This window comes from Nelumbo nucifera, chromosome 1 (assembly GCF_055504915.1).
Source record: "Nelumbo nucifera cultivar China Antique chromosome 1, China Antique-T2T, whole genome shotgun sequence".
Taxonomy (NCBI): domain Eukaryota; kingdom Viridiplantae; phylum Streptophyta; class Magnoliopsida; order Proteales; family Nelumbonaceae; genus Nelumbo; species Nelumbo nucifera.
The window spans coordinates 8,163,955-8,190,977 of NC_142649.1; the positions used below are offsets into that span (position 1 = coordinate 8,163,955).

Below are 27,023 nucleotides of genomic sequence, written 5' to 3' on the forward strand. Positions count from 1 at the left end.
TATCCATATTAACAAAACGTAGTTTAACAAATCTCAAAAATACATGCGAGTTACCCCTTGTCACCATGCAAGCAATACCCATATGAACATAACGTAACCAACAAGATACTCCATTGTCACCTAGCCTAAAGTTAGCACCCTAACATAATATGAGTACTGCAACCAATACTCATTAAAGTAACTTAGTTTAATAAATCTCAAAAATAATTGGCTTCCCTTTCATTTAATCTAGATAAATAAAATGTGCTACCCACTAGAAAAAAGCTACTTTCAATGCAAAGAAGAATGAAAGAAAAGCACATCAATCCTTCATGGATACAAAATATAAATAAGGGTTCAACCATGAAAACAGAAGACATGATACCGGAAAAAGCTTGTAACCAATCAACCAGTATCATAAAAGGTGGATTCACCTGGGGGGCGGAGATTGATTAGCCAAAGCCCTTCCTGTATCATGTCTTACCGGGAGCAAAGATTTTCCCTATAAAGAACTATATTAATTACACCAATGATGACCATGATCAGAACATAGAAGAATCCAAATGCCCAACTTACATCAGAACCTCTGACATCAGCAGTTTCAAACGCAGATATTTCAGTTTCAGTGTCCATAGTGCTCTTTGAATTGGCTTCCCAATTGCATGGATTTTCCACTCCATCCAAGGAATCATCTTGAATTGCCATATTGAATTCCTTTTCAGATTCTTCACCAGAAACAGGGTTGAAGGAGGGGTTATCCTCATCGTTACCCATCTTTTCCACCATAACCTCAGACTCCATTCGCTCCACAGTTCCATCACCAGTAGTAATAACAGCACCAGTCTGTTCACCACCCTCTGCAGAAACAATTGGTAAGGAAGGATTTCCATTTTCAAAGGGAGTTGAGGAATCTGATAAATGAGATCTGGTTTCCGGTGAGCTGACTGCATACAAGGTATTTTCCCTTATATCAATGCCGCATTCTTGAGGAACATTTGGTCCCATCATATCAACCAACCTGCAATCTTCACATTCCTCCAGTGGAGACCTATCATTAGATTGTGATACACCTTCAGATAGAACTAAATTCACCTCATTTTCTTTTGAAACATCAAAGGCATCAACTTCCTTAACATCAATTCTATCCATGAGAGATGCTTCATGTTCAAAAGAATGACTACCCGACTCCTGGTTTGCAGATGAACACAACTTATCATTCATAGCTTCTGTCCCGCTGCTTCCATCTAGAGGAGATGATTCAATTATCAAACCAGAGGATACATGGCAATTATCTCCAGCAAGAGGATTGGCTGTTACAATATGATCCACAGCCTCAGAAGTTACACCATCTCTTGTGTCAGCTTCCATTGCAGTTATTTGTCCCAAAAGCCCATCTTTTGAAGATTCAAGTTGAGTGACCTCAGCTGGACCCATAGTTTGGTATTGACCTTCACATCCAACAGAACCAGCTGCATGCCCTTCAAACTGCTGGTTCTCAGACAACACAAACATCTCACCAGGTTGTGCTTCCCCATCATTCACAACTGTTACTGGTTCGGAACTATTTTTGGATTCTTTAGTAAGATTTGTGGTAGGAGAATGTTCTACATCCTTCACTGCTTCCAATTCGGTTAGATCATATGTTTGGTTGTGCAAATCAATTAATTCCAGGGACATACCTGACAAAATAAATCCAAAGTAACTGATTATCATTCATTTCAGATGTTAAGACACCACTACATATGTAATATGTGAAAGCACTTCCAATTTTAATTAAAAATTATAAACGCAGAATGAAAACAAAGAAATAAATGACCCAAACCTCAAACAAGTTTGAAACTATGATACCAGGATACAAGGACACATGCACAAAGCTAGATATACAAAATTTATGATGAAGTTTGAAGTATCTGAAACAATACACCCCCTTTGTACAGGTATCCAGTATTGTAGTCGTAAAAATGAATATTATTTGCAAATACTGAAAGTGTTTTTCATTTCAACAGGAAAAAAATTAAAAGGTTCAATTTGAGTGTAACTTCAGTGTACCAAACTTCACAGAGAAAAATGTTTGTACACACAAGCAATTTAACACACAATATGAATATCAACATCCACAGGGTACACCAGGAGGATGGGACAATATCTAAGCTATGCAACTTTTTGGACATAAAAGGGGAAAATTATCAGCCCAAAGACAGATACCACTCTATTGTTCTATTCATCCAGTGAACTCAACTTTTCTGAACTAGGTCATCTCCCATCCCAAGGGTATACCCATTACCAGTCCTCATATGTACCGATACGAACATCCCGCCCATTATGAATACCTAATTAAACATAAATAGAGATCCAGCTTTTGGTCCTGAAAATCTCCAAAAGATAATACCATAGCCAAAGGCACAATTAATATTAATAGCACAACACCTGGGAAGTAATCTAGGACAAAACTCACCAGTAAATATGGGTTCACCGAAAATCTCAGCTTCTAACAAATTCTTCTGTATCATCCAGATTTCAGAAGGAGTACATGGAGCTTTCCTTCTTACACGGCGTATGTCTTCAGTATTTGTCAACTGTTGTCGTATTGTACTTAAAGGAAAAACAGAAAAGCAAATATGTCAAAATGCAAATATTGATTACAAAATGCAGCAAGAAAACAAACATGCATGTAAAACATAAATATAGTCCACATGCCATGGTAAATAATAAGGTGGTATAGGCACCTATCTTTCGTAGAAACCTTCATGGCTGGGAGCTTGAGGAGGTGACAACACTCTCCCAGAGTTTGAAAGCCTCAAGAAAGAAGATTTTTTTTTTTTATCAGCAAGCCTCAAAAAAGAAGATTTTGGTTTGAATTGTTTGTGTACTTTGTCAGACTAATTGTTGTATGAGATCTTAGTGTGGTTTCTTTTCTTGGAGTTTCTTTAGTAATGTTGGGTGGTGACATCTTGTCACCTAAACCATTTTGTACCTTTTATTTTTAATAAAATTTTCTTTTTCATTTATCATCAAAAAACAATATAATGTTTAGCAATCCACAGGGATATGGATACATACTCGCCATGCAATACCATGGTATCATCCAGAAGAATTTTTCTCTTTGGAACACTGTTCCTGGATGCAACCCGAGGGCGCTTTGAAGATGCTGCTTCATGTAGAGGTGGAGTAGGCCTCAACTTCAAAACAGAAGTTCTTCGTCCAACTGAAGCAACAGTAAGTCAGTTAAAATCAAAATCATGTACCAGTAGAATAGTAATCATTAGCAATGAGGATGCAAGATACTATAACTGGGATTTAAAGGTAAACAAGATCTATAGTATCCCTTAACCACTTCAGGAATATGAAACGCAAGAACCAGTCTGATACCTAAGATCGATGACAATAGATCATCATCGTCAGGAATAGACCCCATAGTTCTTTTAGATCGGGGTACCCCAGAAAGCTTAGCTGAGTTGCCACTCTGCAGAATTGGTGTACTTTCCATAGAATGACGTTTCTTTCCAGAGAGGATTTCAAAATCATCCCCATTTCCTATATTCTCTGTCAGGTCTGCTTTGTCTGGAGTGGATTCCACTACTAAGTTGTTTGGAAGGTCAGTAACTCCTGATGGGGCTGAAAGCATTATTTCAGGTGCAGGCATGCCATTATCCAAATGTTCATCTGATTCATTACGATCAACCTGAAGGTCTTCTTCTGGAGGGGGCCCCAAGGTCTCAGTGGTCTCTAATGTTGTGTCCATAAGATTAGTTGGTTGGCACGCTTCACCTGCAAAATGAGAACATGTTAAAAGGAAAAATAATATTATACATACACATATTGCTATATTACTCAGATCCTGTCAAAATACCTTGAACATCTGTTCCAGAAGCCTGAAGCACTTCCTCCCTTTCTGATATCTCACATGAACAAAGCCCAACTCCTCTGGGTGATAACTCAGGTGTATTTTCTACTAAATTACCATCCATGACAGATAATGAATCAGACTGGTTCTGGTTGGAACTGCAAGCCCGAAGCACATGACAGTTAGGACACACTTTTTCAACAGAATTAACTGTGTCCAAATTCTTAAAATCTTGTGATTCTACACAAGTTTTAGCTTCAACTTTATCGAGCTCATGTCCACCATTTGACTCCAACAGAGAATCAATTCTAGATGATGATGCATGGTCCGGGGAATATGCTTCAGTTAAACTTCCTACAGCTACAGGATTCACCTTCTTAAGAGCTTGTGGCTCAGTCTCCTTTGAAGAACAATCAGTGTTTACACCTAATTCTGACTGATGATCACAAGCAGGAGACACAGTTTCCTCCAATGGTAGCCCTTGAGGAGCTTTAGCCTCACTATGAGATAGATCAATAGAGGAATTGTTCTCTATCTTGTTACTTGTGGCTCCAATCTGTAATTCATCTGCCCTTTCATGACCATGAGGTGCATTTACAACTCTATCTGAGCACTCTGATAAGGGAGAAACAGGTTTTGGTTGCTCCACTAAAACTGAAGTGGGTGAGGAAACAGAACGTGAAACATCTGAAGCCATGTGTTCCATGCCCTCTGCAGCAGATGGAGAATCCCTTTGTTGCTTTACTTGAATTGCCTCTTCCACTAATCCAGGAGTAAATGGGGCATGAGCACACTCAACCAAGTCTTTTGAAGGACTTGAGCATGAACCCTCAACTGGATTACAGTGGAAAACATCATTTTGATCTGGGGTCTGAATGGGATCACCATGAAGAATATTAGAATTATCATCTCTCATTGGATCTTGTAGATCAAAACAAATTTTCTTCCCATTGGCATCCTCCATGACTTCAATATCAGTTGTTCTATCCTCATTGTTTTGGTCATCATCAATATACATGGTAAAAGGTGTCATAGGTTGGCCACATGCCTGAAGATCCACACTGGAACCAGAAAATATTAAATTTTAACAAAATGGTCAAATTAATAACCATCAATGACAAACATGGGGCACTGAAAAGAGTCTTGGATGTTATGTAACATGAATATCAAGGCACTCAAGCTATCAATATTTGCTACCACACACCAAGTGTGAGAAGATCATAAACTATAAAAGATTACAGTTAGCTAGCAAAACCATGATACTTGTTCCCTTAATCTGTTGTAACAGGGAAATCTAATAGACAAAAAAAGTTCTAATTGCTATAAACAGTTGCTGCATTTATATTAAATCTATAAAAAATAATACCAATATGTATGTTATAATCCTGACTTGGAATTTGAGTACAAATATAAAATAGAACACGTGAAATGGCCCAAGAAAAACCTTTGTGCATTAGATGATTACAGTGCAGTTGATATAAAATTTTAGATATTTCAAGTGGTCAAGATCAGCTGAAGAAGGGTAGCAATCTGGGGTAAGATGTCTGCCAATCTTGGTGGCTATTTAACAAGGAGATGAGGTACACATGTTAGGGGATACAGCAAATCTTCATTGCCAGCTATCATCAAACATGGTGTTTGCACATCATTCAACCGTGGTCTTTCATATTTTGGCCAACTGTTTCTCAAAAATAGTAAAATATAGAAACTCTCTGAAGTTGAAACTTGTCAAATGCCAATATCATTTTTGGTACTTTTTTGTCAGTAATGGCATTCATTATGTCGTGAAAGAACAAAAGGCAACCATGTGTACAAAAGGAAAAAAAAAATCAACAAAGACAAGGAGAAAGCCAAATAGGAAACAACATTGCTCTCTATACAGAGATGTACAATTGAGCATCCTGACAATACCAAATACAACTGTTACAGACTGTATAATTAAAATAGGAAGATGTTACAGACTGTATAATTAAAATAGGAAGATGTTACAGACTGTATAATTAAAATAGGAAGTAAATACTAGGGAGATATGATGTTACAAACTGTATAACTAAACTAGGGAGATATGATTTACCTTGATTGTAGGACAGATTTGTAGGAATTTGATTAGTCTTCTTTTCTAATATATTCTTTCCTAACATAGAATTTGTAACTTGTATATATACATACGAGATTGATGAATAATACAACAAATTCTTCTTCTTCCTCTGTTTACTCTTATTTTACATGGTATCAGAGCATCTAGTCTCTGCCTGCCCTTTTTGTTTTAAGTAAACAGTAGGTAGAGGAAAATTTCTGGGTGTTTCGGGTCACCTCCTTGGAGAAGTCAGAGCATCTAGTCTCTACAAAGTCCAACAGTCAGCAGCCCTGCGCGTGTCTCACGCACCGCCTGAAGATTCTGCCACAGTCACACGCGTCGGCATGTGGAGGCGCATCTATCGCCGGAAAATTTTTTTTTCGGTCGTTGTCTTTTGGCTCGCCTCGTCCTGTATAGCACATATTTGTGCTTTGTTACGTGCATATCCATTCCGGTGTTTTCAACAGGTGTGCTCTGTTGATTTTCGGTGTTCAAAATATTCTGTTTATTTGAATTTTGAGATTATGGCAGACAAGAAATCAGTAGTTATGTCGGATGTTATTCCAGTGATGTCAAAAATAACTGAGCATAAGCTTAATGGCTCTAATTATCTGGATTGGAGTAAAACTGTGAGTATTGCTATGGATAACCATTTGACTGATGACCCTCCTAATGATGACTCGAGAAAGTCTTGGTTGAGGGAGGATGCCCGTTTGTTCTTGCAGATACGCAACTCCATTGAAAGTGAGGTGGTTGGTTTAGTCACTCACTGTGGATTTGTTAAGGAATTAATGAACTATCTAGAGTTCTTGTACTCCGGAAAGGGGAATATTTCCCGCATTTATGATGTGTGCAAAGCCTTTTACAGGGCAGACAAAGGCGATAGATCTCTTACAAGCTATTTCAAGGATTTCAAGAAAACATATGATGAACTTAATATGTTGCTTCCGCTTAGTATTGATGTGACTGTTCAACAAGCTCAGCAAGAAAAGATGGCTGTTTTGAGTTTTTTAGCTGGCCTACCTTCTGAATTTGAGATTGCTAAATCTCATATTCTTTCCAGTTCAGAGATCTCTTCTCTACAAGATGCTTTCAGTAGGGTCCTTCGTACAGAATGTTCTCCACCTGTTCAGCCTAGTAGTGCCCTTGTCAACCGCAATAATACATCTGAATCAGGGAGACAACAATACAGGAGTGGTAGTGGTAGGTCAAGTAACTATGACAGGAATACTAATACTCGTGGACAGGAGTTAGGAGAGATAGTGTGCCATTACTGTCATAAGCTAGGACATATAAAGCGGGATTGCAGAAAGTTGCAGAATAAGAAAACTCAATCAGCCCATATTGCATCCACCACGGATACTTCTGAGAAGTCTGTTATGATATCTGCAGATGAATATGCCAAATTTGCTCAGTACCAAGAATCATTGAAACCTCAATCTACTCCTGTTACTGCCATCGTCGAGTCAGGTAAACCCAATACATGTCTTGTTTCCTCCTCTTCAAAATGGGTCATTGATTCTAGAGCTACAGATCATATGACAGGTAATTCAAGTCTGTTTTCTACCTTTCAGTCACATAAATCTACCTCTCCTGTTACTTTAGCAGATGGGTCAACATCTTGTGTTATTGGGTCTGGCACAATTAGTCCAACACCATCACTTCCTTTGTCATATGTTCTTAGTTTACCTCAGTTATCATTTAATTTAATTTCTGTTAGCAAACTCACTCGTACCCTTAATTGTTGTGTCTCATTTTTTCCTGATTATTGTTTATTTCAGGATCTTGCGACGAAGAAGATTATTGGTAAGGGACATGAATCTGGAGGTCTCTACATCCTTGATACACAAGTTCCAAGATCCATAGCCTGTTTTGGAGTTGTAACCCCTTTTGAAGCACATTGTCGGTTGGGCCACCCCTCTCTCCATGTGTTAAAGCAAATTTGTCCTCTAATTTCAGAATTTGTCGTCATTAAATTGTGAATCTTGTCAGTTTGCTAAACACCATCGTCTTAGTTCGAGTCCTAGAGTCAATAAACGAGCTAATGCTCCTTTTGAATTAGTCCATTCAGATGTTTGGGGTCCGTGTCCAGTTGAGTCCAAAACTGGGTTTAAGTATTTTGTTACTTTTGTTGATGATTATTCTCGTATGACATGGTTATATTTAATGAAAAATCGTTCTGAGGTGTTTTCTCATTTTTCTGCTTTCTGTGCTGAAGTTAAAACTCAATTTAATGTTTCTGTACAAATATTGAGAAGTGATAATGCTAAGGAGTACTTGTCAGAATCCTTTCAAACTTACATGCTTCAGCATGGCATTCTTCATCAAACTTCTTGTGTAGATACACCATCTCAAAATGGGGTTGCTGAATGGAAAAATCGACACCTTGAAACTGCAAGAGCTTTGTTATTTCAAATGAAGGTTCCTAAACCTTTCTGGGCTGATGCAGTTTCCACAGCATCTTTTTTGATTAACCGTATGTCTTCATCTGTCCTTCAGAGTAAGACTCCTTATCATGTTCTGTTTCCAAATAAAACACTATTTCCTATTGAGCCTAGGGTATTTGGGTGTACATGCTTTGTTCGGGATGTTCGTCCTCAGGTTATCAAACTAGATCCAAAATCTTTGAAGTGTGTTTTTCTTGGGTATTCTCGTGTTCAAAAAGGGTATAGATGTTATTATCCTACTCTTCACAGATATCTTGTGTCAGGTGATGTTAATATACTAGAAGATACACCTTTCTTTCCATCTACTCCTCATTCAAGTTAGGGGGAGGATGATGATTTGTTAATCTATACTGTCACATCATCTAGTTCACATTCTATTGAATCTGCTCCTGCCAGGCCTAAGCCACCTACAGTACAAGTTTATTCTTGGCGACCAACCCCTCCGGATCCATGTCCTGCACCAGCTCCTTCGTCGGCAGATCCAATCTCAACTGATCCTGTTCCTTCGTCATCAGAACCAGTCTCTAATGATGATCTTCCTATTGCTCTTCGTAAAGGTAAGCGTAAGTGTACTTATCTAGTATCTTCATTTGTGTCTTATAATCATTTGTCGTCCTCTTCTTGTTCTTTTATTGCATCTCTTGATTCTATCTTTGTTCCTAAGACTGTTAAAAAAGCCCTTTCTCACCCTGGATGGCGTAATGCTATGATTGAGGAGATGAATGCTTTAGAGGACAATGGTACTTGGACCTTGGTAAATTTACCTGCAAATAAGAAGGCTATTGGGTGTAAATGGGTGTTTACAGTTAAAGTCAATCCTGATGGGTCCATTGCCCAATTGAAAGCCCGTCTTGTTGCTAAAGGATATGCTCAGACTTATGGAGTGGATTATTCTGATACCTTTTCTCCTATTGCTAAACTTACTTCTGTCAGGTTGTTTATTTCTATGGCAGCTACTTATAGTTGGCCCCTTCATCAGTTAGACATCAAGAATGCTTTTCTTCATGGGGATCTTCAAGAAGAAGTTTATATGGAGCAACCGCCTGGCTTTGTTGCTCAGGGGGAGTATGGGAAAGTTTGCTATCTTCATAAGTCTCTGTACGGGTTGAAACAGAGTCCTCGTGCCTGGTTTGGAAAGTTTAGTAAGGCAGTCGAGAATTTTGGTATGAAGAAAAGTAAGTCTGATCATTTTGTTTTCCTCAAGCACTCTGCTGCTGGCATCATTTTGTTAGTTGTGTATGTGGATGATATTGTCATTACAGGGAGTGATACTACAGGGATTTCATCCCTTAAATCCTTTCTCCACACTCAGTTTCATACCAAAGATTTGGGAATGTTGAAATACTTCTTGGGCGTTGAGGTAACAAGAAGCAAGAACGGAATATTCTTATCTCAAAGGAAATATGTACTTGACTTGTTGTCTGAAACGGGAAAGTTGGGAGCTAAGCCATGTAGCACTCCAATGATTCCTAACTTGCAACTCACAAAAGATGGTGAATTATTTGAAGATCCTGAGAGATATAGAAGATTGGTTGGAAAGTTGAATTATCTTACTGTAACTCATCCAGATATTGCGTATTCAGTTAGTGTGGTGAGTCAGTACATGTCCTCTCCAACAGTTAATCACTGGACAGCTGTAGAACAAATTTTGTGCTACTTAAAAGGAGCACCTGGGCGAGGAATTTTGTATGGCAATCATGGTCATACTAGAATTGAATGTTTTTCAGATGCTGACTGGGCAGGATCCAAGGAAGATCGAAGGTCTACTTCAGGCTATTGTGTATTTGTTGGTGGGAATCTAGTTTCATGGAAAAGCAAGCAGAATGTTGTCTCACGTTCGAGTGCAAAATCAGAATATAGAGCTATGGCCAAGTCTGTGTGTGAAATAATGTGGATATATCAGCTTCTGACTGAAGTAGGTCTTAAAACTTCAGTACCAGCCAAGTTATGGTGTGATAACCAAGCTGCTCTTCACATTGCATCTAATCCTGTTTTTCATGAACGAACTAAGCATATCGACATTGATTGCCATTTCGTTCGTGAAAAGATTCAGCAAGGTTTGATTTTCACAGGTTATGTGAAAACAGGAGAACAACTGGGAGATATCTTCACGAAGGCTCTTAATGGGGTTAGGGTTGATTATCTTTGTAACAAGCTAGGCATGATTAATATCTATGCTCCAGCTTGAGGGGGAGTGTTACAGACTATATAATTAAAATAGGAAGATGTTACAGACTGTATAATTAAAATAGGAAGTAAATACTAGGGAGATATGATGTTACAGACTGTATAACTAAAATAGGAAATAAATACTAGGGAGATATGATTTACCTTGATTGTAGGACAGATTTGTAGGAATTTGATTAGTCTTCTTTCCTAATATATTCTTTCCTAACATAGAATTTGTAACTTGTATATATACATACTAGATTGATGAATAATACAACAAATTCTTCTTCTTCCTCTATTTACTCTTATTTTACAACAACCACTAGACCAAACCCAAAATCCAGCACCACCAATGGATCGAATGTTAATACCATTTTATCATCTATCAGATAGAAGTTTTGACAAAACACCATAGACATGTACAAATGGTACTTGTAATTTTTTATGCTAAAACATTAAGGGCCTGCTCGTTTGCCCTGAAGTCTGACATCTGAAAGTGCAATAATTACCTTAAGAGGTATATTGGTATTGGTGAATTTTTCTTTCCTCTGAACACTGAATGCAGAGAATGTTCTGAATTCTGAATTCTGAATTCTGAAAATGATCAAATATCCATATTGACCCCATATATGAGAGTTTTTGTTTGTCTTTTTGGGGGTATCATTTTTTTTATCAATCTTTTTGGGGGTATCATTGGAAAACAAAAAATTGTATGGTTGCACTTTAAGAGATGAGAGATAAGAGGAAACAAACAACCATTTTTCTCTTAAAGTTAAAAGATTCCTCTTAAGAGATAAGAGTTAAGAGGAAACGAACAGCCCCTAAGTTAATACAGTTAAATTTAATTTAAAAGTTAAATACCACTGTTTGTCATCCCCTAAAGAAACTACACCTTACCAAAACACTTTAGTGTGAATTTAGAGGTTAATACAATTTAAATTAATTACTTAACAGAGAATAATTTGGTCAGTGACTTTTTACTTGGTACCAAAAAAGAAAAATCTTTAACGCTCTTTTGACATTTTACAACATTTTAATTAGAACTAGTAACTGCTTCTGCAACTGGACAGTATTAATGGGGTAATAAGCCTTGTTTATAAGATTTGGATTGAAACCCAATGTCTCAAGCATCTTTAAGGTTGCACTGTAAGTCTCCCCCCCCCCCAACCTCTATTCTGGTTGAACATGTAGCAGACATAAATGATATCCTCTATATTCTACACTGCTTCACCATTTTCTTTAATTCACCATTTCTTCTCAGGCAAATGAAGCAAGTCAAGTGCAGTTAAATGTGTATCAGGAATAGAGAATGCATCTTCTCTTATCAAAAGAATCCTGTGGAACCACATGATTGACAATGAACAAGAACCCTTTAAAACTTTATAACCACAATGGAGTAAGAATGACTCAGAATAAGCAGTCACGCAAAGCCTTCCAAACACAACTACTAAGCTACTACAACCAATCAGAACCATTTTTAATCAAGAAAAAAAACGTCATAGTTTACACGCTAACCAATCTGTCAATGAAAATAAAATAAAAGGGGCATAGTTTAAGCAAAAGGCAAGTGACCATCCAAAAGCAAATTAGAAGATGACTACATATTCAATGTTGGCATGAAGCAAGAGAACTTACTCGTCATCTATATCCAATGTGGCTACAGAATGCCCAGATGCTTTATCTTTGTTTAAAAACAAATCCTGCTTGGCACCAACCAAGAACAAAAACTACTAATAAGTATTAGAATAAGAAAGGTAAATTGATCAAATTTCTTTTTCAAATTACACAAAAGTTAGATAAGGGTTATATTTTCTTTTCCTTGTATATCCAACAAAAAAAATGCAATTGTTTTTTTTGATAATTGACAAAAACAATGCAATTTTCAAGCCATCTTTACGTTCTGTAATAAATCATTAAAAATGCCTTCATATATACAACTTTCACAAGAATTTAGTCATTTTACGCATTTGCAATAATTGTTAATAAAAAGGTCAGACTTGACAGAATACAAGTATTACAATCAGGAAATACCCCAAACTAACCACTTCCAGTACCTTGGCTTAGATCAATCATCCATAATGAGGGAGAAATTAAAGCAAATGTTGCCCATGGAATTAGAGTACAGTAGTTTAAGAGGAGGGGTACATCCAATATGTTGTATGCCTACTGTATACCACTGGACTAAAAGGAAAATTCTGTAAGAGATTACCAACAAAAGAATCTACAAGACTTATAAGACCAGTACTAGAATTTGGAAAAAGTGCAAGCCAATCAAGAAATAACATGTTCAAACATGACTGCAGCTGAGTTAAGGATACTGAGATGGTGAATGGCAAGACTGGAAATTTTGATTGAGATGATTGAGATGATCTGGTTCTGGTCATGTTCACAACAACCAAATGACTGCACCAATGAGGAATAACTTGATGGTTGGTGCAAGTAGAAAGCTTTAAAAGAGAAAGAGGAAGACCAGAGAGGTAATAAATATTCTCAGAAATTACAATTTAACAGAACGCAAATTGTTGATATTATTGTTATTTGACTTCTTATTATCTATCAACCTATTATATATAAAGAACTAGGTGTCTCCAGCTTAGATTTTCAACTCTCCAAAATCCCCCCCCCCTTCACTTCTTCTTTTCTCTTCTCTTCTTCATCTTTCTCCTCTCTTTCTTCTTACTTTCTCTTGAATAATAGTTGGGATTAAGGTTGTTTTGAGTTGATTGAACCCCATCCTAGAACTGGAATCCAATTTCACATGAAGAATACCCGAAATCAATGATGAAAAACTAATTCTTAAACCATTCGCTACATAGCAAAGTGAAGACAAACAAAGGATTCTGTGCACAAACCAGGACAAGACATGGATGGTGCTTTCCTTCCATCTTTCTCAAAGGTTTGATAACATAAGTAGCACCAAAAATTTGGAATTTGAACCATTTGAACCATAAAACTACTCAAACATAGACACATATGCATATGGAGAAGGTTTCCTAATCAGGACAAGCGGGGAATTTCTCTACACAATCATATGAATTTCTGCCAAGTGAAATAATACTGTAGCTAAGCCCAACTATCCATTAGAAAGAAAGAACCCTGGATTGGCCATCTACCCAACCCTGCCTTTCATATCAACCCCTATACCCAACCTTGTATTAGAGTTGTGCAAATTGACACAACTGATACTAGCAATCCAGACTTTTTTTAGTATCAAAAGTTGTCCATACAATTTGAACATGTATTATTTTTGGATAAATAAAAAAGATCAACAACACAGAAATGGCTTCATTAATAATAGAAAAAATAATTATAACAAGAGGTTGTGAAAAAGAAAAAACTGCAGCTTCAGAAAAGCTGACCCAACCAACAATTACAATTGAGCCCAACCCATTTAACTTGGATTGGCATGTCTTTTGATAGCCATTTAAATTGCCTGAATTCATTTCTTAGATGCCATGTCACCCCCTCCCCCTTCTTGAGTTCCTTTCCTACCAAACTGTCCAAAGCACCGCTGCTCTAGTATATCTCCCCAAAATGGCAAAATCCTGCCCCTCCTTTTATGACAGCTAAAAACAAGGCTAAACAATCCTTCCAAACCAAACTACCAGGAAAATACCATCTGCACCCAAAGAGAAAAGAAAACCAATTCCAAATAAAGCTAACAAAAGGATGGGAGATTAAGAGATGAAAAGCAGCCTCACTATTTAACTTACAAAGGAAGCACCAGTTGGGGGACAAACATCAGTTTGGTCTTTTTCTTTGAAGCAAGTCAAAGATAGTACTGAATTTTGGGGGGATGGGAAAACACTGAACTTCCTTGACCGGGAAAGAAGGATAAGGGGAGGTGGCTACCAAGGAATTAAAGAACGACTTACATTAGAACAAACCATCGGGATTAAGGCCCCAAACCCTAGAATCCAAACCACCTTCTCCCAGGACCACTGGATTCAGCAAGCCTAGAAGCTCAGACACACTAGGAATTTCAGATTCTCTAAGGTTCTTCTTGAAACCTAAGTTCTAGTTCATCCCTGAAGGATGAGAGTGCTAGCCAAAAAGTGAAGGAAAGCTTTCACCCAGAGGGGTATCCTTAAGACTGGAAAGAGCAAAAAAGTAAAGGAAAGCTTTCACCCAAAGGGATATTTCCAATCCACACATCCTCCCAAAACCTAACTTCCTGACCCAAAGCCAAGTCATACCTGACATGATTGAGGAAAGCAGGAAGAATATCACGAATGGCCTTCTAAGGAGCGGCCAGAGTAATGAAGAGTTCTAGATGACGAAGGAATCGAAAAAATGGTTGTAGAGTTGTCTGGGTTCCATGTGTACATAACAATTCTCCCTATTCATGGGGCAAGCTAGCCCAACAAATGAAGCCTCTTTCTTGTGCATGGTATTTTAACTAGGATTTGCAAATTAGAACTTTAAAACTAGCATCATATGGAAAGTGATCCAACACATGATGCAGTATAGAGCAGACATCAGTTGACAAATGAACAACAATGCAGAAAATCATTTATCTTATAACAGGTATTGGCTACACTAAGCATCCACATGTCTAAAGTAGGAGAGGTTATCCAGATAACAAATGCAGTAAAGAAGTAACCCATCTAGAAAATCATGTCCATTTATGCAGCAATACATATCATTACCCATAACATAGAGCACAGGCATCTATTAAAAAATTATATTAAATAATCACCTCATCAAGGTCTAAGCCAATCTGAGAAGCATCACCATCGCCAAACCGCTCTGGATGAACGTAGCAATCATGGAATCAGATCTAAGTACTACAATATAACCAACCACATCACCAAGCTAGTCAAATGGAAATATGGAATACCCACCATCCAATCCAAACTGTGATGTCGAATAAACAACACCATCCATGGTATCTTGAAGTGTAATCTGCTCTCTTGTACTAATATGGTGATCAACATAGTTACTGCATAAAGTAGAAAAGTTAATTCAGATCAATTAGGTATTATCCTTAACCCAAGTGTCATAAGCAGTATTTCCAATTTATAAATTAAATATCAAAAAAGTAAAGGCACAGTTGCACACATGCAGGAAGAAAATACTACCCATTGGATTACATAATGGATATTTACCATCTTTCAAATCAAAATGATCACATGAGGATAGCTCTCTCTTTCAAATTTAGCATGTCTGGCAAACAGCCCACAGAAAGTAGAGCAGTTTGGATGAAGTTAAACTTTTAAAGAAATTCAGATTCGACTTACTCAATGGTTAACCCAACACAATTGCATTCAAATTTCAAGTAATAATCAGACTATATCTTCTATTCCAAGGAACAAAATGAACATTAGAACTGACCCCTGAAAGAATGCACTATCTGGCAGCTCAAAATCATCAAGATCAAAAGTTTCTGGCAAGGTGATAGAGTGATACGGTGCAGTAGATTCTTCTGGTGGAAGATCAACTGCAGTTGAGCGAAAAGCTTGCTTCACCTTAAGCAGAGCCTCACTGCAATCATGGAAAAGATAATTGACCTTCCGAGAATAAATCCTCACCACACCAAGTAGAAGATGGCTAGATAATCGCAATGCAATTGGTGCTTCAGGAAAAAGAATTGAATCTGCAACAGATAACCATCAAGTAAAGATCAGAAAAAATGAAGGAAAAAGAAAAGGACAAATAATACATTACAAATTTTGCTTGCATGCCTTGCTTGATTTATTTCCTCCTGCATTGGCAGTTAATAGTTTTTTTTCTTTGAGAGAAGCAACTGTTAACCTACTAATTGGTGATTAAAGAATGAAATGTGTACAATGGAAAATGTGTCAAGCAGACAATAGTCCCAAGAAACCCACTATCCCCCTCCCCCAATTTAAGTATACAGCAAGGGATCCAGCAACCCTATCCCACCCCTTGCTTTGCTAGAGAACCTGTCTGGATCCATTAAAATTGAGCTCTCAGTTCTAGCATCAGTTGCCCCTCATGATATGTCCATGTTTCCATGGTCCTTGATTGTTTTGCAGTAATTTTTTTATCAAAAACTGAACATTTTATTAAAGACTAGTGTAAGGACACATGCTATGCACGTGTTCAAGTAAAGACAGGGTAATCCTTATAGAATAGCATACTTTGATTTAACTTTTATGGCCTGCACCAAAACTAAGGAAAGTATTCACTTATATAGCATAGATAACAAGACAATCCAAAGAGCATTACATTCATTCCTTTGCTAGGGTAGCAATAACTATCCTACCACTGCAGAATCCATACAAATTATAAGCATGCCCAATACATTTGATTTCTGCTAACCCCTTGGTTGGCTAAGGTATCAGCTAAACCATTTGCAGATCTCTGCACCCACTGTATCATAATATTCATGCTCCTTGCCAACCATTTGACCTGTTTCAGTTCATTCCTATAGCCCCATACTGTTTTCTCACTGTTTTTCAGCCACCCAATTACAACATTGGAGCAACCTTCTAAATTAAATTAGTCAACTTCATTTCTCTTGCCCATCTTAGTCCATGAAGTACAGCATAAAGCTTAGCCCTTGTGGAGTTCCCTAGGCCAATTGGACTCTGAAACATAGCAATGATATGTCCTTCCGTGTCCCTAAAGACACCACACATACCTGATAGGCCCAGGTTTCCAACATTGCTCCCATCAAAGTTTAATTTAATAAAGCCTTCCTCAGGTGGTGTCCATTGTTTATGGGCTTTTGGTCTCCTCGAGGAGGATGCAGCCACCTCTCCCCACTTCCTCCACAAATCATAATGGAGTAGGATGAGAATAACTCCAAGGACTTGACCCAGTGTACTACCCTAGCCATGACACATTCAAATATTGCTCCCTGATTCTTTCCTCCTACTTGAAGATTCTTGACTTCCTTTCTTCCCATGCTGTCCACACAATTGCTGCCCTTGTACATCTCTATAACACCCTCCCCCATTTCCTTGGCCATGTGAAATCTTCCACACAAAACAACTTTGCCATATTTGAAGGCACTGTCCACCTACAACTGAAGAAAGAAAAAACCTTTTTCCAAATACAAGTAACAAATGGACAAGAGATTAGTAAATGATAACAAGTCTCACCACTAGCCTTCAAAGTGAGCACCAGTTTGGGGATAAACACAAATGTGATCTTCTCTTTTCTAGCAGGTCCAATGTGTCGATCTTTTCATGATACACCAATTTGGTCTTTCTTTAGGAAGAATAGGCTTACCCCATTCTTCTTTAACAAGTAAAGATAGTTGTGGGGTGAGAGTGGGTCCAAGAGCAATAAGAAAGGAAACACAAGTGAAAAAACCCAAAGGATGAGGAGTCCAAATTCACCCAACTAGTTTTTAAAGGTGCAAACAGGCTTCATCTAGGGCTTTCAACAAATAGGTTACACTAGAAGCTTCTTAATCTTTCAACCCTCTTCAAAAACCCAAGTCCCAATCAAAACCCTTGGGTGAGGAGGAGGATGACAAGGACACAAATTTCAAGATAGGTTATCTTTAAAGTGGAGATAGAATAAAAATATGGAAACATGTCCTTTAGATGAGAGTTTCCCACCCATAAGCATGGTTTAAAGTATCAACACGATACGCTCCGTATTGGGCGTATCATATCGTATCTTTTGAAAAAGATACGGTCTGAAATGCCTGTTTCCAGGTGTTTTGGACCCCCAACTTTTTTTAATCATAAAAAACACGTTCTAGGCTTCCCAAAAAACCAAACTTTGAAAAAAAAACTAAAATAAGGTGTTTCGGCCGTTTCTAAGTACTAATACGATACGGCCGAAATGTGTATCGTATCGATACTTTGAACCTTGCCCATAAGTCTTTCCAAAGTCTAATTGTATTCCTAAACAAGCATAATACCATATAAAATTATGAAATTTTGGATGAATACCATGTGTAGCCTTCAGTGAGGAAGCCAAAGTAGCCCAATGTGATATACCTACATCCCAACCATTACCCAATGTCCCATGAACACTTACCACCACTTTACTCCACAATAACCTTTCACTTTCAATAGGCAACCTCCACAACCATTTACCCCAAGAGCACCAAATTCATAGTTCCAATATTTCCAAGTGGTCCATTTTTCCTTCTCTCAGTTCCCATAAGAAACCCCTCGTCTTTGCAATCTTCTATGGAAACCTAAAGACTGACAAGTAGTAGATTGGAAGGTTTACCAGAGTGGATTTTATTAAGGTTATTCTACCGCCTAAGGAGATGCAGTTTCTTCTTAAATCTCTCTATGAAAGGGTTCCAGAATCTACTCTCTTTTGAATTGGTCCCTAACATTATACCCAAGTAACTCATAGGCCACTAACTAAAAGAACAATTTAGGATTCCAGCAAAAGAAGCTAGGAACACACATAGACCCCAGCTAATGCAGCTTTTAGCAAAGTTTATCTTAAGGTTAGCCACCCTGTCAAAATGCTCCACCACCCACCTCAGAATTCTACTTGCTGCTTATCACTGTCCTCACAAAAATTTATTATAACATCAACACAACTGTCTAGGAATCCCCTTCCACCAATAAGTTTCGATCTTCTTTAATTGCCTAAGCTACTGCCATCAAAATTAAGCTTAACCTGAATTTCATTAGGAAGAAACCAAGAAGATGGATATAAAGTTTTGGTTGAGGAAGATTTAGTCAGCCCCTCAATGTATCATACGAGGAGAAAGCATCAAAAAGTGGCAGAGTATTCATCCAATGTGCTTATGACACAGTTGTCAAAGAGAATTTCTTTTGGCCTTGCACACTTCCTTAAAAATTCTGGCATTTCTTTCCTCCCCTAAAAGTAGCTGCTCTAATTCATTTCCAAAGAATTTCCCCTCTTCTCTTAGAGAGGTTGAAGAAGGATTCTTCAAGCAGACATCCTACATTTCCCAAATGAAACCACTTGGAACCAAAAGGAGAAAAACATGCTCCCAAATATTAGAAGTACAGAGGCAGGAGATAAGTGAGGCATTACCATAGCTATTCATCATTTGCTTTACAAAAAAACAAATGTGAAGAGAGACATCAGTTAGGTCTTCACTTTTCCAAGACCTCACAAGTATTAATTTTTAAGTGCACTACCTCTCAACAAAAAGCTTTTAAGTTGAGGTGGCACAGCTCAAGACCAAATGGCACAAGTTGGAAAAGGCACAGGGGTACGTGAATATCATTCTATATCCACCTTCTATGTCATATATAGGCAATATAGGTGTGCAAGGCTCATTTTGTGATAATTTGTCTATGGTTAGAAATTCTTTTCCATTTCAGGAGTTACTATCTTAATGTTAACATCTTATCTTTCAATGAAATAACTCATGCTACTTTTTCACAATAAAAATAAGACAACTCACCTTAACTCAATAAAGTGTTGGCCCAACCATATAGAGTCGGCTATGTGAATCCTCTTCTGCTATTCTGCTTGTTCAGTGTCATATTCATTGCTAAATTATAGGCCCTCAAACCATTTCACAGTTACTACTTCAACCTATAGCTGTTTTGGCCGGTACTCCTTCTATACCCTTCAACTTGCAATAGGTAACATCTTTTTCATGCTGTAGGTGATCTTTTCTGCACATGACCAAACCATCTTAATCTACTTTCCCTCATTTTTTCACCTATTGAGGCTATTCGTATATTCCTATGAGTATGCTTATTTCTGATTCTAGAATTTATAGCTGTCCCACTCATTTCAACATTGTAGAAAAAGTTGCATTTGGAATGCCCCAAAAGAATCCATTTTCTATGTTGGCAGCAATTTGATAATAGATTTGATTTAAAAACATGTAGATTTTAAAGATGCAATTCTGCCAATTTTAGCAATTTGGAATTCCTCTCTTGAGCAGAATTCTGGAGTTCATCGCATTCCGCTTTATTTTTGCATTTCTATTCAAACATGATTAACAAATCCATAGAGATAAGTAGTGGGTTCAGGATTATTTCTATCAAACTCCCCAGTAAAATCCTTTAAGAAAGTAAATTACGGTCCTCTCATTGCAAAGAGGTATGTCTCTGATTTGTTGAACCACTGGTGTTGTATGACCTCTTTCCACAGATCTGATTGGGAAGCTCTCATTACTTTATCTATCCTAAACTATCCCTTCCTAGTAATTCCATATAATAAATGCTACCAGGAAATACTCAACGAAGCCTGGTGAAAGACGTTTGTTAAGCAACAAAATTTCATTTTGTTTTTAAGTGGCAACAAAAATAAATAATTTGCACGTTTACGTTCACTAGCTAAGAGCAGTCCATCTTATACAAGCTGCACCTAGTTAGGGTCTTCTAAACACATTTTCTGTCCTCATGCAACAGACAACAAATTGAGGTCTTCGCATGTATTTATATCAACACATCCACGGAAACTAAAAATCAATATTTATTGTCAAAAGTTAAAGGATCCGTCCAAAACAGTTCCCTGTAGCCGTTTGGCAACTGAAACTGAATAGCACGAGCACACAATTAAAATATACTAAAATTTTAGTATACAAGTTTGAGAGGAACTCTGTAGATTTGACAGAAAATTAACCTCTGCTTTTAAGCAATTCTACTCCAAGCCTCAAGCTTAAAAGAAGTAAAAGGAAGGGGCAAATAAATTGATAAGCTTCAAAAGCTTCTCATTGCTGATTTTAAAGTAAGACGAAAAAAATCAAAGCTAACAAGCTAAAGCACAAGATTAGAAATGATACTAACCTACTGAAACACCAATATCAGTATCAGCAACCTGATTCTTTCGCAGTTTTCTCTCCAAATGCGCCGCAATCCATATCGTTCCAAGCGGCCCTTTCTTGGCCAAAATAAACTGCGAATAAAACATTTTCTTCGCAGCTCACAGAACAAACCCTAAAAACCCATCCAAAGCACCAAACTCTCAACAACTCCAAATTCCACTCCAACTTCTTCCACCGCCCAAACCTTGAGATCCCAAGCTCAAAAAATGTAGAATTCTCAACAAATGCTAAACCCTAGAGACTCCCAGCTCTCACATCACCTTCAAGCCCAAAAATTCCAGAACTGAGAAAACAAATCAAACCAACTCCAGAAAAAACTCCAAATTCAGCATTGCTACCACGGAATCAAACCTCTACGCAACCATACCCGCGAACACTCGAACCCCCAGTGTTGCAGCGAAGTTGTTGATGAATTCCCTCAATTCTCAGCATTCGAAACCCTAGTATCGGTGCAGAACCTCAATTCCCAGATCACATAGACCCACCGTAGCTCAAAACCAAGGCACAGAAAACAGAACCAGAGTTTTCAGGTGTCCGTACCGAGTCAAGATCGGGAACTTCCAACTGAGTTGAAGTTGCGAAGCTAAATTGCCTGCAAGGAACAGAGAGGGAAGACAGGAGAGAGAGAATCTAGAGAGAGATTTTTCCAAAATGTAAACAGATTTATACCCTCGAAAATCGGAATTTTGAATTTCGATATTTTGTCCGCGAAAGCCCGATATCTCTCTTTGCGAGATATTGCTGCTGAAATTTTGAACGTTGGAACGGTATTGATCGCGCGTCGCAACACTCATTGTATGATACTGTACAACGTGCCACTCTGTGCAAAAAGTACAATCAACACGTAACGGACTTCAGATCGAAATAAATAGTGGGCTCCACGATAGTCAAGTGCATCAAATGGCCAGTCGTTGTCTACAATAGACTCCAGTCCCATTGCACTATCATATGTGAGCCCCACGTTATACTTTTCCACATGGTGGATGGAAAGTGGGAACCGGAAAACCATAACGGGTGGTTTCGACTTTGGACTTTGGAGTGTGTAATACGCAACTCGCGCCCCGCGGGCTGTTTGGTTGCACGAGATTTTATGAGACGAGTGGAAACGTAAAAATCGTCTCCGCCAAAAGTAGTTTGTCCGAAATCTGAATCTCAACAGGAATTTCTCTCTCTCTCTCTCTCTCTCTCAATCTTATCATTAATTTAGGACCTTCCGTCTTCCGTGACCCCGAAAAAACTGTTCGTTGGGCACAGGTTGTCCTGCCCTCACTTTTCATGGACGAAAATATCCTTTCGTATTTTGAAAATGCCAGCTCGGGTGGTGGATAAATGCACGAACCGTTGAAAAACTATGCAGTGGTAATTTTGGACTTTGGTTGTTAACAACCAACGAATGACAATAGTTCGAGCTGCTTATCGTACAGACGCCGCGTGGCGAAAGGAAAAAATCTGAGCAAGTTATCTTAAGCAACTTACCCAGGAGTGACGTCCGCACATGCGGCGCCATTTATTGACCATTTAGGATTGCGTCGGGTGGAGATCAACCCAGGCCCGACCCTAAGGCTGCTTGCATATGTTGGGAGGCCAAACCCGAATTTATCAATCCAGGCCCGAAACGAATTTAACCCAACAGCCAACACCAACGCACATATAATATGGCCCAATTTTGGAGTAGATCCGATGGTTAGACCATAGAACTGGATGGAACCATTCAACAACCCGACCTATTTTTACAACCCACTTGGATCACTAAATCACTACAAATGCTAATAAAAAGACTTTATAACCCCTTTGGCATGTATGTATGCTAACAAAAAAGACTTACATCTCTTTAATGTATATATTGATTAATTAAATGTGTGCATATTTTGAATAAAATGTAAGTTGTTGGACTTGAACTAAGGATTTACACTCATAACCCGGCAAAAAATCCGGCTTTGTGTCTAATATTCATTTTACATCATTGGCATGTATTTATGTAAGTATTTGTGGCTTCAACCTGCTGCCCAAAGATCCATGCCCAACTAGTGAAAAAGCTTAGATTGGACCAAGTTGCAACCCTACGACCATTTTGAATCAAAACATTAGAAAACTAACTTATATTGCACATAAAACAAATTAAAATTTCAAGCACAAGAGCTACCATTATAGGCCACGAATGGTTCTATTGTTCATTCTCTCCAATAATAAAGTTTTTATTGTAGAATGGATAAAAATTGGTGGAATGAGAAAATGTTGTTATGGACCAGATGTCTTTTTTAGAAACAAGAGGATTATTTTTGTCTTAGATTCTTCTTTCTTATTCTTTTATACCCATTAAGTCACGAACAACGCTTCGCATATTTAATTGCCATCATTAGATATTCAAAAAGTTTCGCCACAATTTAATGCAACTGACAGAAAGCCCAAAAGTTTGATGATTAGTTATTGTGTTTGCGATACACATTGAAAATCAAATTTCCAAAATACTCGTAGAAATCCCTCTACTTTTGAAGACCATACCCCCCCACTGTCACGACCACACTCAAAATTACCAAAAAGACCCCCAAGTTCTATGAACCACAAATTTCCCTTTGACCACCCTTAGAATTCTATGCACTATTTTTTTTTTCAAAAATTCCTCAGGATTTTGGGGGTTAATTGGTATTTATAATCAAGCTGATTTTTGCAAAATATTGGGCAAACCCACTCTTGAGCAGGGAGGATATACTTATATAATACTAAAGTATCATTGCGGACTAGCCATAATAACATGACTAGTTACATAGCTAGTAGTACTCACTCTCCTGAACAAAACTGCAAACTCTTCTCATAGAGGCTAGTTGCAGACGTTCTATGAACCACATATGCCTTTCATGATACACAAGACAAAAGCAAAAAAAAAAAAAAAAGTGAAACTATAGCTCAAGGAACAAAATAACTAAAATGTTGATTGGACAACAGATATTGTCTCCCCAAAGATGACACATAGCTAGTAGGAGATTACGGGCATGAGAATCAAAGCGAATATATTCTAAAATTCTAAAATACTTAACTACCTAAAGAATATTCTAAAATTCTCAATCCTTAGAAAGCTCTTGACCACCTAGGGAATATTCTAGAATTCTTGCCCGTGCATGAAGTGAGCCCTCTCCTCATCTATAAATAACATGGTTCATAATGTGAAAAAGAGAGACCTTTTCATTGATTCCACTATTTTGGCCTTCATAATAATTCATTCTACTCATACTTGAGTCATTTTCTAACCTCTCTAACCCTAGTATCACCCTGTCCTTTATTTCCTGAGATTTCCATTTTTATCTCTCTAAACTAGTCTTGTCTCTAACATCATTATCCTTCCCAACATCCTACTCATTATCTCCAAAACTTAGACCATCTTCATAGTGCCAAGCCTACAGGGGAAAATCTTTTTAGTACCCAATTCACCCCCTCTTGAGTTAGGCTATCTGGGCAACAAGTGGTATAAAGCCAACTCACCTGTATATTAGCTTAATAGCTAGGTGGTTAGAATTACCTTCCAAGTTAATTTCTCCTACATTGAAGGATAGTCCATCCTTAGGCCTTTATTCTTTAATGGAGTAGATTTCAATTACTAAAAGCTAGAATGAGAGTCTATCTCATCTCGCTAGACTCTATATATTAAACGTTACCCCAAACTCTTCCAATCTCTTTTCTGAAATTGATTTATTTTCTAAATTGGCTTTACATATCGATATTACTATAATTTATTTCTTCCATGTTTTTTATAGACATAGACTTCGTAAGGGATGAGCTTGTACTACATTCCTTAGGATTATTTCCATTACTAGATCCTAACCTAAACAATCTCCTCATCTTATCCTTCCCCTTAACCGTTAACAGGTAATCAACTTCAATGGCCTTTCACCAAAAGCGACTTCACCCTAGGTGCAAGGGTTCTTCTAGCCTTGGGGGAACTGTTAGGTGACTAGTCTAACAATTTGGGTTCTAGCCAAGTGATCTCTCCGGGGGATGGGGGGCAATACAGCTTTGTGTTCTAGCCAAAGGTTCTAGACAGTATCTAATGATTTAATAATCCTGATTCTTGTAGGGTTTTGGCTCTAATACTAAAATGGAATATAGCAATATGCATATGCAAAAAACAGTAAAGTAGAATAAAAGCTTCGGCAAAAATCTAGACTAAAATGTAACTCTAAACATAGAAAATACTTAAGGTAAAGTACAGTTGTAGAACACTTACAGAGCTTTAGTACAAAGAACTTTAGTAAGCAATATTACTAAAAGGTTACAAAATTCTCACTCAAGGGTTTTCACAACAAAGATTACAAGAAAGACTTAAGAACACTCAAGGAGTTATGACTATTGGACTCTTGAACACTCGGATAACTTCAGCACGCCCTTTTCCTGAGAATTGATCCTTATTTATAGATAGGAGTGCAACTTCGAGATATCTCTTTTTTGGATTCGAACTTATCTTGAGAGCATCCATTTGAGATGCCTGTTGTACTGCTTTTGTCTTTTTTAGACAAAGTGATGAGATAGAGATGCTTCTTTTATCTTCAACGAATCTTTACTATTGAAGATAAGAGCAAACCTTTTAGTGGAAAGCTGTCTGTTAACAATAAGATTCCTTTTATGATTATCCCTTAGTGGGGATTGAGAGACTGGACACTTTCAGTTTCTATATCTTTTGAGATTCCCTTGTTTTTTTCTTCCATTTTTTTCGTGAATTGAAGAGACATCCCTTCGAGCTCAATGGGGTTGAGGTCAGGGAATTTGCTTTTAAGCTTTTCCATGTAGGATTTAAATAGGGCCTGAAAGACGTCATCTTCTTCTACTGCCTTGAGGGAAATTGTGAGATCAAATTTGTCCCACCATTTAATTTCAATAATCATTTCAATTGTCAGGGGCATCAAAGAGGTGTCTAGATGATATTTCCATTTCAAAATCCAAGGGAGGCAATATGTTTTGAACAATTCAAACAGTTTTACATGATCAAATTCTAAGTAACTTCTTCCTTGTCCAAAGTGTGAGTATTTGTCTAGTAATTTCTTTTGGGGAGAAGATGACGTTTGATGCTCCCCACGTAGTCCACCAAACATTGACCCAATCTAGATATGGCCCCTGAAATTCTTCAAAAAATCGAAAGAACCATGAATGCTTGAAGATGGATTTCTGGACCAAGAACACTCTATACCAAGCATCTTATAGTCCTAATAATTAAACATTCTAGGTTATCTATTGGCTTGGGGTTGGATCTTGGTTTGCTGGAATCTCCCCATGATGCCTTTGTCATAAATTTAACAATTACTAGCTTTGAATAAGCTATCTCTGATTTGTTGGGATCTCTGTAGTAGTGTTGGATTCTAGTAGAGCATGTATGAAGGAGAATTTCTTCATAGTATTTTTTGTCTTTGTTAAGACCACATACTTGATTATCGTCGAGGTATTCTAAGGCGAGATGCTAGAAGGCCCCTTCTGGGTTTGCATGAAAGGATACCGCTGATGCTTCTTCTTAAGATATTGTTACTACAAATTCTATTGAATTAGTTATGCATTGGCTAGAATTAGCCTCATCGATTGTCGGAGAAGATTCCTTAATTAAGAGAGAAACGTTAGGGGACTGATTAGTCCTAGAGCTTGACTTGAACTGATAAGTTTGTAGGCTGGACTGATTAGTCCTTCTAGAGTGCCTTTTGATTAGGACTTGGAGGGAGATCTTGTCTCTTGCTAGCCATCTTTTATTAGATGTCCTTGAAGGAACTCCCTGGTCAAGAAATTTGGCAAAGCATTATCAAATCTTTTAATATACTTAATTTTAAAATA

The 27,023-nt window shown here is 37.7% G+C and overlaps 1 protein-coding gene across 2 annotated transcripts in view; it reads right to left on the reverse strand.

The window, feature by feature from the left end:
* Window positions 1-21,852, reverse strand: part of LOC104586818 (sister chromatid cohesion 1 protein 4) — a 38,878-nt gene extending 17,026 nt beyond the window's left edge. Inside the window, exons 1-11 of one of the 2 annotated variants that reach the window (XR_016084645.1) lie at window positions 21,181-21,852; window positions 15,851-16,112; window positions 15,361-15,458; window positions 15,216-15,265; window positions 12,152-12,216; window positions 3,830-4,884; window positions 3,349-3,747; window positions 3,040-3,184; window positions 2,435-2,571; window positions 556-1,658; window positions 414-481 (exon numbers count right to left, since the gene is read on the reverse strand). Coding sequence is in view for 1 of the 2 variants with exons in the window: in XM_010244182.3 (XP_010242484.1) it covers window positions 556-1,658; window positions 2,435-2,571; window positions 3,040-3,184; window positions 3,349-3,747; window positions 3,830-4,884; window positions 12,152-12,216; window positions 15,216-15,265; window positions 15,361-15,458; window positions 15,851-16,112; window positions 21,181-21,304 (3,438 nt within the window). In the remaining variant the exon portion in view is untranslated. The remainder of the gene's footprint in view (window positions 1-413; window positions 482-555; window positions 1,659-2,434; window positions 2,572-3,039; window positions 3,185-3,348; window positions 3,748-3,829; window positions 4,885-12,151; window positions 12,217-15,215; window positions 15,266-15,360; window positions 15,459-15,850; window positions 16,113-21,180) is intronic. The other variant, XM_010244182.3, reaches the window with a different exon arrangement.
* Between the last annotated feature and the right edge of the window lie 5,171 nt (window positions 21,853-27,023).